This window comes from Boleophthalmus pectinirostris, unplaced genomic scaffold (assembly GCF_026225935.1).
Source record: "Boleophthalmus pectinirostris isolate CB_2022bp ecotype Guang Dong unplaced genomic scaffold, ASM2622593v1 HiC_scaffold_1, whole genome shotgun sequence".
NCBI classification, from domain to species: domain Eukaryota; kingdom Metazoa; phylum Chordata; class Actinopteri; order Gobiiformes; family Gobiidae; genus Boleophthalmus; species Boleophthalmus pectinirostris.
In genome coordinates this window covers 30,102,890-30,123,783 of record NW_026570970.1, presented here as the reverse complement: position 1 = coordinate 30,123,783, position 20,894 = coordinate 30,102,890, and the positions used below count along the sequence as shown (strand labels likewise).

The window sequence follows — 20,894 nt, the reverse complement described above, 5'->3', positions numbered from 1 at the left end:
GGCATTTTTGCATCACATTCTAGCTACTACTAAAGAAAGTAAACTACCACTATTAGCCTTTAGCGGTAAATGCCTGCGTGCCGTGGTAATTAATTATATGTGTAAATGTGGATCATTCACACGTCTATTCACAGCTCATTTACATATCAATGCAGGTCCAGTAACAAATATACGGCCAATATAGTCACTTTACAATAGGCCAACAGAAGAGAAAACAGCCTGTTTATGTGCGGGAGTTACAGCATCTAATAGCTAACCAATGAGAAAGAACCAAAACTAGCTTTAAAGTTGACATATTTCCAACACTCACCGCTCACACAGGCTCCTCCTCACATCACAAGTCTGCTCTAATAAATGTCCTTTTAATCCTGACTCAAACCGATTGTCCCTAAAAAGAATATAATCTCAGTGTTGCACATGGCTCTGTCTGCGGGTGTAAACAAACGCACGTGAGCAACGTGACTCTGGGGGTGTGTTCAGGGACAGTACGGCCACATACAGACAAATTATACCACAGATAAATGCTGATGCGGAGCCACATACTGACAGACATTTATGTCTGTAAACTGGATTACATGAACATAATATAGAGTCTAAGCTTTATAACGAGGTATAACATGCCCATGTGAAATATCGTCCCATATCGGCAAGATTTAGGCCGATAGCTGATATGTTTCCAAGGGCCCATATCGGCTGGAAAAATTGGCCAACTGATATATCGGTCGGGCCCTATGTACTACATTACACTTCAGATCTGTAGAGAGGAATTATTGTATTTTTAAGCAATAAAAAGAACTGTAAGAAATAAATGGTAGCTGGAAATGTTTAAAGTCAGCCCATGGAACATTCTGTAAAATCTCCACAGAGACAAGCAGATGCACGATGTTGCACAGTGCTTTCTTTACATTTTAACAATTTTTTTTTTTTTGTGAGCTATCTTGCCTGAATTTTTAAAGGTGCACAACATAACTTTTCTGGCAGAGGGTCTACCATATGCATTTCTCCAAGTATATGTTCATGCATTGTTTGGAATGTTCTGCAATACAGCATTAAACTTTACCACGCCATAGTTCAGACAAGTTGATTACATGTCAGATCTGTGGAGAGGTGATTTTGCTGACTGAACATTCCTGGTTTCAGCTTCCTGATATACATGGAAAAAGTTTCTGTAAAACTGTAGAACATTCCTTGCAAAGTAGTAACATCAGACTATCCACCAGAAAAGCTGCATTAAAGCTGCATCAAATCCATATGAAAACACAGGAAACTACCAGCAAAGGTCAAAACAATTCAAAAAGTCCAAGTATGGAAAAGCATAAATTTCACTTGTAATGAGACAGACGGTGCAGCTCTGTGCCAGGTTTACATAGTTTTACATTACATGCATCCAGACTAACTGTGGAGAGGTTCTACTGTAAGACCACAGCCAACACAGATGAGTCAAGTCTGGGAAAATCTTATCCATCCAAATAATATCTACACACCTGCAAAATAACACTTTATCTAACAAAAAGAAAACTTGGGAAGACTTCTGCAGCTAGAATGTAACACAGATGATGCATTATTCATTTGTTTAAGATTAGAAAGGACTGAAAATATGGATTGTAACTTTTCAGTGGAGGTTACATCATCTACTTGTGTCCATGGAGATGTTATTACTTTGCCCAGTATGGGATAAAATGTATCTCTGTCGAGTCAAGCAAATGACGCCAACAGGCCAACTTACAAGTCAAGGCCAGATCTATGGAGAGGTGAGTATGTCATGGTAAGAAGGCTTGTTTTTAAATTTTTTAAAACAATGACAAGACTGAAAAGTTGAAAATGTCATGGTGCGCAACATTTCAGGCAAAGAAGTAAAATATCCATAGAGACAAGCAGGTGGTGAAAAGTTACATAGTGCACCTTTATCTGGCAATTAAACTGGAAGCACAGCATTAACAATTCTATAAATGACATTTAGTCACATTTTTAATATATCTAATAGATAATTACACTATCATATAAAATGTTACAAATAAAACAAGCTAAAAGAGCTCTCCCATTCATATCTCAAATAACTTTCAAAAAAGATCCAAACTTAACTCTATAATTTTCCTAAGCCTAAGCCGATTAAAAACAAGTCTAAGGGTGAGAACGCTTGCGAGTAAAAACGCAAAATATTTTATCAGAAGTGCCTTTTGTTCAGATGGTGATGGTGTTTTGGGGGCTTAAAAATGTAATAATCTGAAATCACCCTCCAGAGTGGAAAAGTTGAATACGCTCCGCCGTAGCATTTCAGTCTACACTGTCCAAGACGCAAAACTCTGGTCAGATCTGCTCACGTTGTGTACGTGTTTACATCACATACATCGCCACCTAGTGTCACCACCTAGCCGCCTGGCATGCATAACCAATCGAATTCCGCACACTTTTGCGTCACCGTATGCACGCAGATTTCCTTCTGAAAACGCTTGTCTAAAGAATAAAAAGTGAAGACGCGACGCCACTTTTGTGTCTTCTGTTCAGACCGTCACCATATAAACATAGCTTAATTTTAAATCTTTTACAAACTGCATTTTTTCAAACTCTTAAATGAGAGAATACAGTTAATATTTCATTAAAGGTAAGCAAGGTCCAAATAACTAACACCTGAACATTGCCAATTGGTCACTTAAAGGTACACTGTGTAACTTTTCTGTTGGAGGGTCTGTCAAATTATTTTCTCCATGGAGATATTATTGCTTTGACTGGAATTTTTCACAGCATGGCATTAAACCTTTCTATCTTCATGGAGACCAAACCAGACACAGGTCAGATCGGTGGGGAGGCGACTCCGCTCACAGTCAGAATCCTCCTGTAATTAAATAAATGTAAGGTAGAGCTGTTTAATGTCATACTGTGGAACATTCCAGACAGAGCAATGACATGTCCATAGAAACAAGCAGGTGACGTACCTCCAACCATAAAGTTGCATTTTTTGCCTTTCCAAAAGTGATGACAATTAGTTCACTTATAAAATTTGACTTTTTGACTTTTCAGGATAAGTTCAAATTTGAGAAAGTATAATTTAATTTAATGTTCAATCTCTGACACCATTATCGTTGCCTGTTGACATCTCAAGTAATGTTTTTGTGCATTCCTAACAATGAAGACAAGAATTATCTCACTTGTAAAGTTTGACTTTTTGTTGCCAACTGGAACCTGTTTTTCTAGTGACTCATTTGTTAAGAGACATTTTCACTTTTCCACTATAAATATTTAACTCTGTCCCTATCCTTTGCTGTGTATGTCTGCTACTAGTGTTATCTTTTGAAGTTTGGCTCCCCTTAGGCTCTGTTTCTGGGTATAGGGGAACTCTGCTACTACTGGTCTGATGTAACTTAAAACTATGAATCATAATTATAGTGCAAAGTGGAGATGCGCAAAGCTATTTTTCACACTATACAGGTAAAGGACAGGCAGGGAAAGCAGCATAAATAGGTAAAAAAAAATTCAACATTGAGCCAATACGTACAGATATCCTGCTAAATAGGAAATGTACAGTGGTGGTTCTTAAAGATACACTATGTAACTTTTTGATTGGGGGTCCATCACCTGCTTGTTTCTATGGATATGTCATTGTTCTCCCTGGAATATTCCACAGTATGACATTAAACAGTTCTACTTTACATTTATTCAATTGCAGGTGATTTTATAGCTCAGAAATACCTAGAAAAACAGGCACTGACTGACAGGGTCGCCCCTCCACAGTTCTGACCTCTAACGTAGTCTGGTTTGGTCTCCATGATGAAAAAAAGGTTTAATACCATACTGTGAAACATTGCAGATATATCAATAACATAAGCATTTGGCGGACGCTCCACCAGAAAAGTTGCACAATGCACCTTTAATTTAACTTATACACTAAGTATGAAAGAGCTAAACTGTACTACCACTCAAATATTTAGAATAAAAAAAAAAAAAACTAAGACTAATTATATCTAATCTAACGTTGTCATGATATAAAATTTCAAACTTGATTCTGAAGCCATACTGGCTTGTCAAAGCCTGATCCCGTCAGATCTCAGAAGCTAAGCAAGGCTGGGCCTGGGTAGTACTTGGATGGGAGACCGCTGGGAAAATCAGGTACCACAGGGGTGCGCCAGTCGCAAAAAAAAAAAAGAAGAAAAAAAAGTCGTGTCCTTAGGCAAGACACTTCACCTACATTGCTAAATAAGAAAGTGGTGTGTGTGTGTGAGTGATACAGGTGGTCAGAGGGACCAATGGCACTGACTGGCAGCCACCCTTCAGTCAGTCTGTGGCTACAATAGTAGCTTAGCACTACCGGGTATGGAGTTACTGAATAATGCTCTTTGTGACATATGTCTATGAAAAGTGCTATATAAAAATAAACTTACTTACTTACCATAATGATGAAAACAAAACAAAACAAATGGACCATCTATGTAATTTGCAGCACAGAATAATAGTGCTTTCTTTAAGTTATCATGTGATTCTATAGTGATGTTGATAAAGTTCAAGATTACTGCAAATGAAAGGTCAAATTTTGTTATGTTTGTGGGGTTTTTCTCAGATTTTAGTTACTTTTGACAACCCAAATTTAATCTGTATAAAACCAGGGATAAATGACAAAGCAAATCAGACTTAACAAGACTAAGACTAAGCAAACTGGGATCTAAATCAGTTAGAAGCAATATTGAACAGGGAACATTATAATAATAAAGCTGGTATAAACTAGAACTAAAAATAGACCAAATTCACTAGCCATGCCATAATGCGGAACATTCCAGGCAAAGCAAAAACATCTCCATAGATGGAAGTAGGCGACAGACCCCTCGCCAGAAAAGTTGCATACTGCATCTTTAAAGATTTTGAAACTGAAAAAATTATGTCTAAATTAGCACTAAAAAAACTAGGACAAAAAAAGAATTAATACATCGATACCCACTAAACTAAAATCACATACAAGCAGGGGCACCAGAACCAATTTGAGAAACATGAATTCTGTAATTTGCTTGATCTGTATATCGTTAACTTTTTATCAACAAGATAGCTTTTCCAAGGACTGCCTTTAAGTGAGGACCAAAGAAACACAATTGATACCAGCGGAGAAGGAGAAAGCACTGATAATTCCTGGCATGTTTACAAAGCCCCGCGCAACAAAAGCTAAGAGGAGGTTGAGTAAAAATGACAGGGGGGATTATGGGAAACATATGGCCACAATGAAGCGCTGAATGCTAGGCTAGTGCTGTGTGCGTGTGATGGTGAAGACAAAAGTTTAATGCAGTCTGCTCAGGTTTGTTTTTCCATTTTACAGGGAATTTCTCTACAGCTGACTCCAATATGAAACAATGAGGAGATGTTTGGGGGAAGTGAGCAATAAGCCAAGAAAATGGGGACAAAATGTGGATCTTAAAAGCATAGTTGGACTTAAGGTTAGGATTGCAAAACAGGTAAGTTAACCAACCATGGAAATCTGAAAGTGGTGAATTGGATAGTACTGAGAAATACGCAATATGTAATTTTTCTAGTGGGAATCTGCCACCTGCTTGTGTCGATGGAGATTTTATTGCTTAGCCTGGATTTTTTTCCTCACTACATGAAATTTACTTGTGTTATCTCATCAAAAACATACCTGGAGTTGTGTTTTACTTCATTCACACACTTTTTAGTAACCCTTTATTATTAGTTTGTCTACATCTCCAAAGATCAGAATGCTGTGTTCCACTTTGTGATGTCATGAAGCAATAGATTTCAAGTTAACCGTTACCTTTTATCCTTTGTTCACTTTTTTGTTGTACTGTTTGTTTTAGAGATTGGCAATTCCAAGGCTAAAATCATCAGTGATTCCTTTGAAGGTGTATGGAGTTTAAAAACACAGTGGAGGACTTCCTGTATGAAACATGAAATCACAAGGTAGCATGTTTTCTGTTTGGAAAAAAAGCAAAAAATATGCAGAGTTTGTGTGTTAAACATGTGTGAATAAAAGAAAACACAACCCCAGGTATGTTTCTGATCACACCCATCTGAAATCAAGGAGAATCACCACTGATGAGACTCACATCTTCATAAAGTACTGGAGAAGTGTGTATTCTGGATCCCAGGTAATGAAAAACATGCATTCTGGCTGTAAGTGGGAAGTTTCTCCACAGATCTGACCTGAAATTTGGCTTGGCGGTGATCCTCCATCAGAAGAGCTACATAGCACACACCTATTATTCATGACATGTTTTTGCATCATGTTTCATTTGTGGGAAATAATGCAGATTCATTGTAAAATATTTGGGACAATTTACCAGACAGCTCTGCCTTGTCAAATCCACAGATGGGTTCCTTCAGAGTTTTACTCAAAGTTTATGCAAAAGTCGCCTAAATTTCTGCCTCTGAGCAAGAAGCTGGGCGGAGGAAGTGATCTGAAAACCAACAGCTGAGTGTAAACAGTTGTTAGCTCAAAATAGTTTCAAGTCTGTCAAAGATTTTGTGAAAGTCCACCAGATGCAAGTTTGGTAAAAATTTCAACACATTTTCAGACCAGAAAATACCACCTGCTACAAGAATGACATTGCATTCATGCACTTCGTAAAAATGTGAATTTTCATCAACATGTGGGCACTGTGTCCCCAGATACAAGGTAGACATGTTCAAATCAAATATTACTTTTACAGATAATTGTAATGCCAAGTTTTGATGGCGAGTGTTTGATGCCTCTCTCTGATCTGCATGGTCACTACCTAAACCCCAGCATCAGCAGTACATCATGAATGAGTGCTAGTGTAGCCTCTGCAGCTCAGTGAGGGAATTCTGAAGGTTCTGAGCTTTCACACGAGCCATGGCCTGTCCATATGCTGAGAGAAAAGATATCTTGGGACAGGAGGTCACATGATTTAACACAAAGAAAACACATAAATAAGAGATCAAGAATAACCACAATAATACACCATCAGGGGACCTCATGTCACTCTATGCAGACAAGCACTTCACAGTCTTAAGTTCTGTGATTAATTACAATTCCCTAAAACCCATGTGTACTTAAACTTGCATGTGACTTGTGTCATTTGAGTCGTGTGAGTGGTTGCTAGTTTATTTAAACATCAGAGTGTATGATGAATAATAAAACAGTGTTGAGGGAGGTGTTGGGTTAGTTACTCACAGGGGGCATAGAACATGATGAGAGCGGCCGGGTGCTCCTGGAGGAAACTGTCAAAGGAATCGTCTGTGAGGTGGAATACAGCCGAGTCCGACTCAGACCAGGCCACCTCAGGGGTCTTCGGCTGAGGGGGCTGAGGACTAGAGGAGAGGAAGAGAGGGAGGGATAATATTACAGAAGGTATTCAAGAATAAAAAAACTTAAGAAATGTTAGTCCCCAATGTATACAATAGTTGAAGACACTGGGAGGTTGAGTGTATTTTGTCCCATTTTTACATTTTTGTTTTCTACTTTTCTAAAGATCTTGATTACATCCGTTGTTTTGACAATCCTATAGTGTTGCATTACATTTTTAGTGATATGGATAATTCCTTAGCTGATACTGCATTGAAGATTTTGAGATATTGTTTAGCCCTTGAGCTCACATTCAAGTAGACTTTCCACAGTGCTCTATCACACAGTTTAACAGTATAAGGGGATAACACAGGCAGAGCATAAGTGAACACAGCTGAACTCTACTCCACCCAGAGAGCCACACATCTGGATCTGCACCGCGCCTCACTGACAGCATCAGCAAGGGGATGTAAACAAGAAAACCAAAGCAGTACCAAAACTTTGCACTATTGACCTCACAGATATACCTTAACTAACTAACTAACTAACTTAATATTGCAATACTTATTCATTAGTGTCTTAAAAACGCAAAGCAGAGGTCTAAACTAATTCGTAATTCATTTCTGGGTCAAATGCAGAGGACAAATTTCCCTACAGGAGCAATAAAGTGTACCTTCCCTTACCAGCATACTCATTATTGGCAGCAATTAGTTTATAAGCACTTTTCACAGCTTTCGGAGACCTTAATAAGCACTTTTCAGAGAGTGGAGTTTTGCTTTCATGGTAATGCGGACAACAACTAGCATGCTAACAGCACAGCAGCCTTATAATTCCTGGCTTCTGGATGATCAAAACACTTTATAAGTATATACAGACAGCACACAGCGGTTTCATTTTGACACACTAACAGAGCCCCTTTAATGGAGTCTCTGCATTGTGAAAAAATATAACATTGTCTTACAAGGTCACGGATTTACACTTTTTGCTATATTTTTTGGCACCTTTACTCTGTTTCCAGTCACAGGTTTACATAGATTTAGATTTACAGGTACACCATGTAAATTTTCTGGTTGATGGTCTTCCACATGTGAAATTCCAGTTTTTAAGAGTATAACGGCATTCAACACCGTGAATGAAGCATATCTCTTTGAAAGTTATACACAAAATCTGCTCCCTTTGTGCACCCTTGGGACCTCCTGCGTTCTGGGAATCATTTGTAAAACCCGCTCTGGTCTGTTTCTGCACTTCCATGTTGGATCGGACCTATGTATAGCTCTATCCTCGTCCTCTGGAACCAATCGGACTTTCCTCTCCGAGTGGTTTGAATCAGAGCTGGTATGTGCTCGCTGTATGAAGGCATTGTATATGTGCTTGATGGAGGGCACTGGGTCCAATTCACAGCAGAACTCTCCCATCTCAGCTTAATTCAAATGTTTCAACATTCACTGAAACTTTATAGTCATTGTCATTGTACAAGTAGAGTGCTACAAAATGCAGTTTAGCATCTAAGCAGAAGTGCAATGAGGCGAGCACTACATAAAAGCTTCACATCAGACCACGGGCGTATTGTGTAACAGTCTGAAGTGCACTGCAGCTGATTTCCCTGTGAGCTGTGAGAGGGAGACACAAGCTCATTGAGAAACTTAAACACTAACTGTGGAGTATCTGCAGAGACTAAAAACTTAGAATGAAAGAGATAAGACATGATGAGAGGAAGCAGGACTTATAACTTAAAAATCCTGAAATAAGTACAAGCATGCGCCTTTAAAGCTACCATCTGAAGCTTTATTAAATTTAATTTCTACAAGTAGATGGCAGATGTGAAACCTAAAATTTTGAAAAACTTGGAATGAAAGAGATAAGACACGAGCAGAGGAAGCAGAACTTATAACTTAAAAATCCTGAAATAAGTACAAGCATGCACCTTTAAAGCTACCATCTGAAGCTTTATTAGATTTAATTTCTACGAGTACATGGCAGATGTGAAACCTGTTTGCTCACCTGGCTTACTTCCCTCTCAAAAGACCTTTATTCAGGCTCGCCTCTGCTCTCTGGTCTTCTCTGTCAGGCCAAAGCTGACAGTATATCAGACAGAAGTTACGCAGATAGCATCGTAGTAGTGGCAAGCCAATCCAAATGCATATGGTAGCTTTTAGCAGCCTTTAGTATACCGTATTTTTCGGACTATAAGTCGCACTTTTTTCATGATTTAGGTGGTCCTGTGACTTATACTCCGGTGCGACTTGTATACTAAAATTTTCAGACTGACAGCCGCGAGAGGGCGCTCTAGGCTTGTGTGTCAGTATCTAGTGCTACTATTACTCCTGTACCACTGGCACTCTACTGCGCATGCCTCCTGTAGAAAAAGTCGCTGTCCTGCAGCAAGTAGTGAAATATGCAGCCGAAAATGGTAATCGAGCAGCAGAAAGAAAGTTTGGAGTGAGTGAGAAACTTGTGAGAGACAGGCAGAAAGCGGGAATGTAGAACACAGCTTCACGGCAACCGGGAGGGTGCGCCGTGCAACTTTCCTGGAAGTCACTGGATGAATCGACAAAGCCTGAACTCTAATGACAACCGAAACCATCCTGTCGGGATTCAGAAAGGCCAGAATAATTCTAACTGGAACTGATGCCAAGTCTGACGACAGCTACACAGAAGAGGAAGCGGCGCTCTGTTTACCTCATGGATCTACGGTTTATCTCCAGACGATGCGCAGAAATGACATAGAGGATGAAGAATTTATGTTATGTTGTTAGAACTTATGTTATGTTGTTTATGCCCTAATTATCTGAATAACTGTGAATATGTTACGTTAACATATTAATGCCTATTCAATCTGTTGTTCTCTATTCTATTGTTATTACTATAACCTGCCTTTCAAGATGAAATGTCTGTTTCTGGTCTCTGATTTTATAAAATAAATTTCCCCAAAAAGTGCGACTTATATATGTTTTTTTCCTCTTCATTGCACATTTGTTGGCTGGTGCGACTCCGAAGTGACTGAAAGTCTGTAAAATACGGTAATTGTAATTTCGATTCTTTTCATACAATCACAAATTGCCTCTTTTCTATCGAGATAATATTTATATCATATCACTCTGGCCTAGTTCAGTCCTTCTTCTAATAAGCATTGTTGGAGCTTTGGATACCCTAGCCTGAGGGGTATACCTTCAAATGATCTTGAATAGAGCATATAACTCTAAAATTAAGCCTCATTAAAAAATTTAAATTAAAGATTAAAGCTAGAATCATACATTATTAGGATTAAATCAAATGAGACATACTGGTCTATGCCATATGTTCTCAATTTGACTGACACCGAGAGGGTTTTCAGTATAGCATTAGGAAAAACAATGAAGAACTGAGTTTAAACAACAGTCAAAACTCCTGCCTGATTCGCACTTGTAATGGCTCTGTTGGCAATTTCTTTTGAGTCCAAATGACATTGATGTTACCTGTATAAAAAAAAATCACATTATTGAAAAGAGAATACCAGAGCTTCTGAAGGACTGCTGAATCTGAAAATGGCTCAGACTTCATCAAAAGTTTGGAGGTGATGTGGAGTAAATAAAAAGCGCAGATAAAGAGGGAGCAGCGAGACAGAGCAGCACAATGGACAGAAAAAATCTAAATATGAACAATGAACTCAGGCTTTTGTGGAGAACTGTTATGACGAGGAATTCTCATCTGTGGCATCTACAAAGTCCCTCAAAGACACAGGGCCAAGTTTGAAAGAAAAAGCATTTGACTTCAGAATCCTGTTAGGCCTGATTTCTTTTGTTTTCTTTTGTTTCTTTTCATGTTTTATTTATTTATTCAAATCACTCAATTTTCGCAATGCAACTCAGTGTTCACATTAAAAGACCGATATTGCACAATATTCTGATTTGTTAGAATGTTGTTTCATAAAAAAAAAAAACACACCCCGAGTTGTGTTTTGTTTCATTCACACATGTTTAATACACAAACCCTGCGTTTAGGCCAAGTTCTTCTCTGAAGTTGTAAACACCCTGTGCCACCTTGTGATGTCATGTGGTAATACAGGAAGGGCTCCACTATGTTTTTCCATATGCCATATGGAAAATATGGTATATGGATATATATATCTCCATATACCTTCACTAGAATCACTTGGATGATTTCAGACCTGATATTGGCCATTTCTACTCAACAAAAGGTTAAAGGAGCTGTTAACCTGAAAACTAATGCTTCATGACATCACAAGGTAGAAAAGAGTAGTTTGAGTTTTGGAGGTGTAGATAGAGTAATAATAGAGGGTTATTCAAAGATGTGTGAATGAAACAAAACACAACTCCAGGTATGTTTTTGATGAAGTATTAACATAGTAACATGGCTAAAAGTTCACAAGAATTCACTTGGAGTAATATAGGACCTTTAAAGTGCATTTGACAGACACTAATTTCATCAAAAACTGGTTAACATAATTATCATCTTGCCTATTCTTAAAAACTTGCCAAGTTTTTTCTACCTGGAAACAGGCCGCAGATGCAACATAAGTACAGGTAACTCCGTTCCTGTTACCTAGCAATCATAATGTTAACAAGGGCCAAAACATATCTAAATTACAGAATAGTTAAGATTAGACTAAGAAAATGAATGCAAAAAGCTTTATTTTGTAAATGAAGGCTTAAACTGCCAGAAAACTCCTTAATTGTCATAAATTATCCCTTAATTTTGGATGGAATTTTCCCATATTTTTGTACTGTTCAACTTCTGTTTTCCTACAAACTGCCACTTTAACTGATGTAAAACTATGATAAATATTCACTATTAGGGATGGGACGAGACACACACAAGATGAGACGAGATACTAGATTGACTCAATGAGAACGAGACAAGGCAAGATTTTAACATTATTCGGAATACGTAAATTTCACTAGTCAGTTTCCAATTTACTTGATTTAATAATTTTGTTTCCATTCTAGTATTGCCTTTTGGAATTGTAACAAATGTAATTTATCAATATGTAACTCTTTGTTTGTCCAATCCAAATGTAAACGCTTGGAAAAAATCTCACGAGATCATTTTTCTCATGTGTGCACGATCTTGTGACAATTTTGTCTCATTCCTATTCACTATCTCACCTATGACAAAGTAACAATTTGAAAAACATGAAAACGTGTCATATGCGTGTTCATATGTACACCATAGTGTTGAATAGTGGTTGTTTACAGTATTTGTATATGAGCAAAATGTGTGTACAAATATATGGTATAAGCGGCTCTTGATGTCAAAATAAGTCAGCTGTGCTCTGTCTGCATCTAATTATAAAGCCTTTTAGTGTCCGATCATCAGGAAGTGCATGCAAGTTAACCTGCTAGTTGTTATTAGCTTTACATTGGGGCAAAACTCCATTCTGGTCTCTGAAAGTTATAAATTATTCACTGCACTGAGAATGCTCGGTATAAGTAAGGTAAGTGAGGAATAACTGGACTACCCCAAACCATTAAAATAAAAAAATATATATATTTCAGACACAGACATCATTTGGCCCATAGTTAAAAGGAAAAATTGGATACAAAAAACATACAAAGCACCCAAATTAGTCCATAAACTTCATTAAAAAGTGTGGAGTTTCTGTGCCCAGTGCCTTCTCAGAGGCAGAGGTGTAACGGCATGAGCTCATGTGAATAAACTTGCAAAAAGCGTAAATATCAGGTGCTGTGCCTTTAACATGCACTGTCACGCTCAAATAAACCAATAATAGTCGATCATTGGACCTAGTGTTCAAACTTAGACTGCACTTCAATTTAAGATGTCTGAAGTGTGAGTCCGGGCTCACACCTCCATCACGCTCCCCCCTCTCACTGGTCACCTCTGCTCCAGCTGTGTCTCATATTCACCTCTGTCTCATTTCTCTGCCCCAAAACACCACACTGCACTGTCCTTTTTTATTTAGAGAGCTTTATTTTGGGAGTTTGAAAGAAGAACTAGGGCTGTAGTCCTTGAGTCTATTAATCGATGGTGTATTAATCAACCAAAAACTTGCATTAGCTGTATTAGATTATAAAAAGGTGCACTGTGTAACTGATATAACTGATGTAACTTGATAGTAGGTCCGTCACCATCTTGTTTCTATGGAAATTTCATTGATCTGCTTGGAATGTTCCACAGTATGACACTGAACAGATTATATTTTGTTCAGTTACAGGTGGTTTTATTGCTCAAAAATACCTAGAAAAACAGGCATTCTGACTGTGAGCAGAGTTGCATCTCCACAGATCTGACCTGTAACTTGGCCTGGTTTGGTCTGCATGATAGAAAGATTTAATTCCATAGTGTGAAACATTCCAGACAAAGCAATAAGATCTGAATTTAAAGATTAAGGATTTATATGGGACAACAGCAGAAAAGTATGAATGTATTGACTAAATATTTTGGAATGAATTATGAATTTAATCTGTATTTTTACATATAAACAAATAATTTCTTAGTACTTTTTAGTATAAATTATTATTTTTTTAAGTCCAGTGCAGGTGTAGTCTTATGAGTGCAGTTTGGGTCAGACACTGTCATTTGGAGCTAACTGTTGTGAAATAAAATATCTAATTTAAAAGCAAAATAACAATTTACACTTTTTTCTACACTGCGAGGGGTAATTAGGCATTTAAATGTTATGTGAACAAGTCAAAAAAACTGTTTTAAAACTTGCAAATTTGTGTTTTGCCTGTGTGGTTTTCAGATAGTGGAATGTGATAATGTAATACTCCCAGATGGGGCACAAGGGGGGTGCCACTTTTCCCTATTAACAACATTTTACTTTCATAAGAAAAACTGAAAAGAAAAATCACAAATGTTCAACCTGATCATTTCTCATAGTGACTAGCCAAATTAGAATTTTAAAAAGGGCTGCACCTGATTTTTCCATGTTTTTAAAGGCACACTATGCAACTTTTTGCTTGGGGGTCTGTCACCTTCTTGTTTCTATGGCGATGTCAATACTCTGCTTGGAATGTTCCACAGTATGACATTAAACAGCACTACCTTACATTTACTCAATTACAGATGGTTTTATAGCTCAAAAATACAGAGAAAAACAGGTATTCTGGCTGTAAGTGGGGTTGCCTGTCCGCAGATCTGACCTGTAACTTTGTCTGGTTTGATCTCCATGAAGATAGAAAGGTTTAATACCATACTGTGAAACATTCCAGAGAAAGCAATAACATCCACGTGGAGAAAAGCATTTGACAGATCCTGAACCAGAAAAGTTAAACGATTCACCTCTTTACATTAACTCTATTAACCGTACGACAACCATGAGCTCCTTTAGCAGAGGAAGCTCGGGAGGTTCCTTATTTTAACAGATCCACGTTTCTCACCAGCGTAAGGAGCTATGAAGTTTCCCACAATCCACTGCACAGATCAAACCCAACGTTTCCAAACACTATTGTAGAAGTTACACAGCAGCACATTATTCATTAAAATCTTCTGCAAAAATATACTTTACATTACTAAACTTTACAGCCAGTTTGTGATTATATGTTTAATGCAGTTTTACGCACGTGTGTTAACGTTTTACAGAAAGAAAACATAAAACCACATGACTCATTTGCATAAACCGTGTGCTCCTTTTGCCGCTGATGCGTTTCAGCTTCTTTTGGACTAAAGGATACGACTAAGAGGAATATGAGTGTTCTCTCTGTGACAGAGCATGTGCTGTGAAGAAAAGGTTCGTGTTGCTAGAAGCTTTTCACTGGTACCAACTTTCGTCATTCACGGCGGTAGTGAGGAGTGAATGAGACACAAGTGAGCAAAATCAGGGAGGCGGGGGCGCGCAAAGGGCAACGACCGAGAAGATAAATAAGCAAAGCAGCGAAATCTGAATATAAGCATTATATTGATATATACGATATTTCAAAATCCATATCATGTTTAAAAAATATCTTGATACATTTTAAATATCAAGATATCGCCCACCCCTACTTGAAATGCATTACTTCAGTCTGGAATTTTGGACATAGGACCTCATTTCCTTGTGAGCCAGAGTGTTGGAGACGTGTGGAGACACTTTTTTAAAAATATTCTATCCAGTCCTTGTATTTGTAGAGGTCGTTGATGCTAGGCTAGCACGTCAATAGACATAGTTAGCCTACCACTAAAAACAGTCTTCTCCACTCCACAAATTACTCGAAGCAAATCTATTATTACACCAGACTGTCGATGTAAATGTCTGTGTTGATAGAATGATACTTGAAATAAAACTAACCTTGCATCGCATGAATGAGGGACTATTTTCTTGTATCAGTCCTCTGCTGCCAAGCTTTCTATCAGGAAGTACAACTCACTGCTCCTGCTCAGACATAAATCCTTCAAATGCAAGATTGGTTTTACTTCTAAAATTATTCTATCGACACAGACATTCACTTCAACAGTCTGGCGTAATAACTGTTTTGCCTCAGGTGTTTTGTGGAGTGGTTAAGACTGTTTTCAGTGTCAGGCTAACTATGGCCATTGACATGTACTACCCTAGCACCAGCGACCTCTGCAAATACAAGGATGGAATATTTAAAAAAGTGTCTCCACACGTCTCCAACACTGACTAATTAGGAAATGAGACCCCCATTTTCAAAATTCTGAACTGTCCCTTTAAAATCAGGTACGACACCCATTGATTCAATAATACTGATTTTAGCAGTTCCATCTGTATTCAGTCACAGGAATAAGCTGATAGATGGAGATGCAGCACTTATTTATCTTAAACCAACTGATTTTAACATTACATAAAACTCTTGACAAGTTATTGATACTTCTTCGTCTGAAACTCTTTTACTCAAGTTAGACTTTAATGTTGTTGTTTTAACACAATAGGACCATAAAGAGCTAATAAAACAAGTCTATCTCCAATAACATTACAGTCCCAAGCTAGCTAGACATCTGATTTTCAAGTAGTAACTCTGGCCTTTTTGTTGAAAACTGAACTCCTAAACAGTATCGAACTTGTATTGATCACAGGTTTCTGAAAATGTGTTCTGAAAAGTATCTGAAAAAATGTATTTTTTATGTTTGTTACCTCACCATGGTAACTTCAGAACATTCCACCATAGGCATACAGACTGAACACCCCCACCATGATGTCACTACAAAGTATCAATAGGGTAAAGAGGTTACTTAAAAAAAAAAACTTACTTTCTGAGCCAGTCTGCGATGTCTTTCGCTGTAGCTCCATAGTTTTCATAGTGGTGCAGGAACTTTCCTTTCCTGCAAGACAAAAGATTGGACAAAAAAGCAAGTTATTGACTGCAAAAAAGGCGACATATTAGTAAAAACAAACAACTATTATTTGTGTAATCTAAAAACCTGTTGAACAAAGAGTTAAAGTTCCACTGTTTTTGGCTTGAAACATGTCACAGTTGGGTGTCCATTGTCTCTTTTATTTGGTTGAGTCCACACCTGTGTTTGTTGTTCTCAAAGCAATAGGAGGCAGAGTAAAGTGTGAATTTAACCAAAGAGCTGGTTTAACAGAGCATTTCAAAGTCCAAAGGGGTTATTATTGAAACTACTAGACAATAGATTATAATGATAGTACACTTATTTATTTTATTTATTTATTCAAGCAATCCAAATTCTTTACTCTATTTCACCGTGTTCATCTCCAATATGCAACAGCCACATTGTAATGGCTCTTTCCTCGCTTCCTTCTCCTTGATTCCTCTCCTCGATCCTCAATTTTTCAGCTGTCTATCAAATATGTCAAATGAAGTGGTGTCCAAAAGAAAACCACGGAATGAAGGAGTAAAACTGAGGGAGGCTTCAGGAGCAGACAAAGAAGAGAATCAAACTTTACTAGTCTCAGTGAGGAGTTTATATCCTCTCTCCTTGCTTTGTTTTCTTTGTGGGCGGGACTTCCTCACCCATTTCCTGCAGAATCGAGAGGAATCGAGAAGAAGGAAGCGAGGAAAGATGAATGAGACACAGTCAAAGACTTTTGAATTTAAAGAAGACATATTGTGCTTGTGTTCGCTATATAGTATATCTATGACACTTGCAGATCATTGTTAGAATTCGCACATTTTAAATCATAATATGGATCTAAAACTATTGTATTTTTCAGACTATAAGTCACACTTTTTTCATGGTTTGGGTGGTCCTGGAACTGACGGCCATGAGAGGGTGCTCTAGGCTTGTACATTACTGTCCTACTACTGTCCAAGGCTACCGTGCATATTGCCTGCATGTGTCCTGCTGCAAGTAGTGAAAACAGTAATCGAACAGCAGAAAGAAAAGTATTGAGTGAGCGAGAAACTTGTGAGGGACAGGAAGAAAGTGGGGATGGAGGACACAGCTTCAAGGTAACCGGGAGAGTGCGCCATGCAACTTTCCTAGAAGACACTGGATGGATCGACCAAGCCTGGACTTCAGTGACAACGGAAACCATCCTGTCAGGATTCAGAAAGGCCGGAATCATTTTAACTGAAACTGATGCTGAGTGGCTCAAAAGTGACACTGAGGATGAAGAATTCAATGGATTTAGTGATTTGGAGTGAGATGGAGAGTTTGGTAAACTTGTTCTGTTCTGTTGTTTATGCTGTAGTTATCTGAAGAACTGTTCATATGTGACGTTAACAGCCTGTTGTTCCCTATTCTATTATTACTATAATTTGCCTTTCAAGATGAAATGTCGATTCCTGGTCTCTGTTTTTATCAAATAAATTTCCCACAAAAAGTGCAACTTATAGTCTGGTGCGACTTATATATGTTACGCATTTTTTGGATGGTGTGACTTATACTCCGGAGCGACTTATAGTCCAAAAAATAAGGTACTTAAACTACTAAAACAGACAGGTTTGTTGACGTTGAAAACTGCGGTCTCCAACGGGAGCTGATGTCACCGTACATGTCATCATCGTGGATAAGTTACTGAATAGAATATTTCTTTGTACCACAATTGCTATGTTTAGGTTTAGGTTTCGATTTACTTCATGTCCTTAGGGAGAAATTTGGCTTGGAGCAGGGGTCACAGTAGCATTAACATGACATGACATGACATAACAAAAAACAAAAAAATTACTACTAGAGAATGCTGTTGAATCCTAAGTGTATCACAGATTAAGAAAATAAAATTGGAGAACAAAGCAAGTAAAGAGCAGTGGGTGTATGGCATGCTGATGGTGGTGAAAACAGACGTTGATCGGCAAAATGGCGGCTTGAAAATAAGCGATTAAATATTGCCCTAACGTGTATGGATCACTCCAAATACAACTACGGGTGAGCAAATGGTGAGAGGAAACAACTATAATATGGTTAAAAGCTCTGAAAAGTCGATTTGCATAATAGGTTTGCTTTAAGTTATAACACCTAAAACCCTAGATAACTTTAAAACTGGGGGCATATCGTAAATAAAATAATAAGGGCATTCTAAAGCTACCATCTGCAACTTACTTTCTTTTTTTTTTTTTTTACTAGTAGATGGCAGATGTGAAACCTGCCCCAAGTCCTTAAAATAGATTTCCCAAAGACTTTAAATTATAGATATTTTGTAGTATGCTTGCTGCTTAAATCATGCTTTAGACTGGGCCAATGTTATGAATTTCTCCGCCCGTCAAAAGAATGTGAGCGAACATCAACCTTGAGTGAGTTGGTCTGGAAATCTGACAATTTGAACGGAAAATAAAATGTTTGAAAGTCCTGTGTGACCTCTGCACTGACGGATCCGCTGGTGCCGCTCGTGCTATAAATGTCTAGCTTGCATATCCATAAAACGCGAGTGTGAGGCTCCGTAATGCATTTGAAATAAGCACATCTGCTCAGCTCCTGCATAAAAAGATTCACAACTTAAGCAGATTTCCCTCATAAGAAAAAGGTTTATCTCCTGCAGCCTTATGGAGGACGACGTCAAGAGAAGGTTGTGGACTGAGATTAACAATTTTTTAATATAAGTAATTGCATTATTAGTTAAAGGTCCAAGGCAAAATTGACTCTTGTGAGCGGGTTTTGCCATGTTGATGCTGTTTCCTCATCAAAAACATACTTGGAGTTATGTTTTGTTTCATTAACACCTGTTTAAGTAACCCTTTATTATTAGTCTGTCCACATCTCCAAAGCTCAAAATGCTCTATTCCACTTTGTGATGTCATGAAGCTGCAGTTTTCAAATTAACAGCTGCTTTTACCTTTTGTTTAGTGACAATTCTAGGGCTAAAATGAGCCATTCTAGTGAAAGTGAATGTATTACCACATGACATCACAAAGTGGAAAAGAGAGTTTTCAGTTTGAGAGAAGAACTCAGCCTAAAATATGCAGGATTTGTGTGTTAAACTTGTATGAATGAAACAAAACACAACTCTAGGTATGTTTGTAATGAGGAAACAACATTATAACAGATCAGAAAATAGCATAATATGGGCCTTTTTAATACAGTCGCCTCTTTTTCGCTGGTACACTTAATAGCAGCAAGATAATATACAGATTAGTAAAATAAAAATGAATGTATTTGAGCTTTTAAGGATAAAATTAAATATGCAACACTATACTAATACAAGAATCAAATCTATTTCTATAGAGGGATAAACTATAGGGTTAATACCTGATATCCAGAGTGATGAAAAGTTGGTATTGTTGAAGTCATCAAATATTTAAAATTAAAAGTTATTATTTTATCTTTTGAATGATAAAATGTCACAATGGCTGCTATAAGAGCAATATAACAGGCAAGTTGGAACCAATGAATACAAAATGACATTCAAGAGTAAACCATGTATTACTGTATTTTTCGGACTACAAGGCGCACTTAAAATCATTTAATTTTCTCAAAAATCGACAGTGCACCTTATAATCCGGTCGGCCTTATATATTAATTCTGGTTGTGCTTACTGACCTTGAACCGATTTTAAGTGGTACAAGGTGCTCAAAAATCAGTAAAAATGTTTTAGTAGTAGTAGTAAATGTAGTAGTAGTAGTAACTTTGGTAAACTACAAAGCCACACTGGTTGATGGATTGTTGATGGAGCATTACGGCCTTTGTAGTCAGAGTAAGAGCAAGCAAGCTGCTGCATTAAACACATTATTACTTAATGTATATTTGAGTCCTTCTCGTAAGAAATAAAAATCCAAACTTAAATTATCTAGCCAAATTCACATCCATAATACACTTTCACGAAGACGCCAAGTGACACCACAATCTACCAATGGATCATGGATGCCTGGGCTAAGGTATCGGTCTCAAGTGTCGTCCGTTTGTTTCGCTTAATGCACCTTATAGTCTGAAAAATACGGTACTTGAAGGTGCACTGTGTAACTTTTTGGTTGGAGCCCCATCACCTGCTTGTTTCTATGCATATACTATTGCTCTGCCTTCTACTGATCAAAAATACCTAAAAAAAACAACTGTAAGCGGGGTCGCCTCTCCTCTCCACACATCTGACCTGTAACTTTGCCTTGTTTGGGCTTCATGATGATAGAAAGGTTTAATGCCATACTGTGAAACATTATAAAGCAAAAACATCTTGATGAAGAAAAGCATTTAAGTATTTAAGTAGAAAAGTTACGCAATGCACCTTTAAATCATTGGACATTCTAACACAGAGTCAAACTACAATTTCAGATCTTTGTCCTGTTTCTGAAAGAGGAGAGTTGGAGGTGATGGTTGATTACGTGGGCGGATTTGGAGCTTATAGGAGAGGTGATTTCTGCGGAGG

At 37.7% G+C, this 20,894-nt stretch overlaps 1 protein-coding gene and 1 pseudogene across 1 annotated transcript in view; one reads left to right on the top strand and one right to left on the bottom strand.

Annotated features, from left to right (window-relative positions):
* pdia5 (protein disulfide isomerase family A, member 5) overlaps nucleotides 1-20,894 on the bottom strand; it is a 129,998-nt gene that overhangs the window by 36,214 nt on the left and 72,890 nt on the right. Inside the window, exons 10-11 of the mRNA XM_020920837.2 lie at nucleotides 16,388-16,459; nucleotides 7,130-7,266 (exon numbers count right to left, since the gene is read on the bottom strand). Of these exons, the coding sequence (XP_020776496.2) occupies nucleotides 7,130-7,266; nucleotides 16,388-16,459 (209 nt within the window). The remainder of the gene's footprint in view (nucleotides 1-7,129; nucleotides 7,267-16,387; nucleotides 16,460-20,894) is intronic.
* LOC129409020 (5S ribosomal RNA) lies at nucleotides 3,999-4,116 on the top strand (annotated as a pseudogene).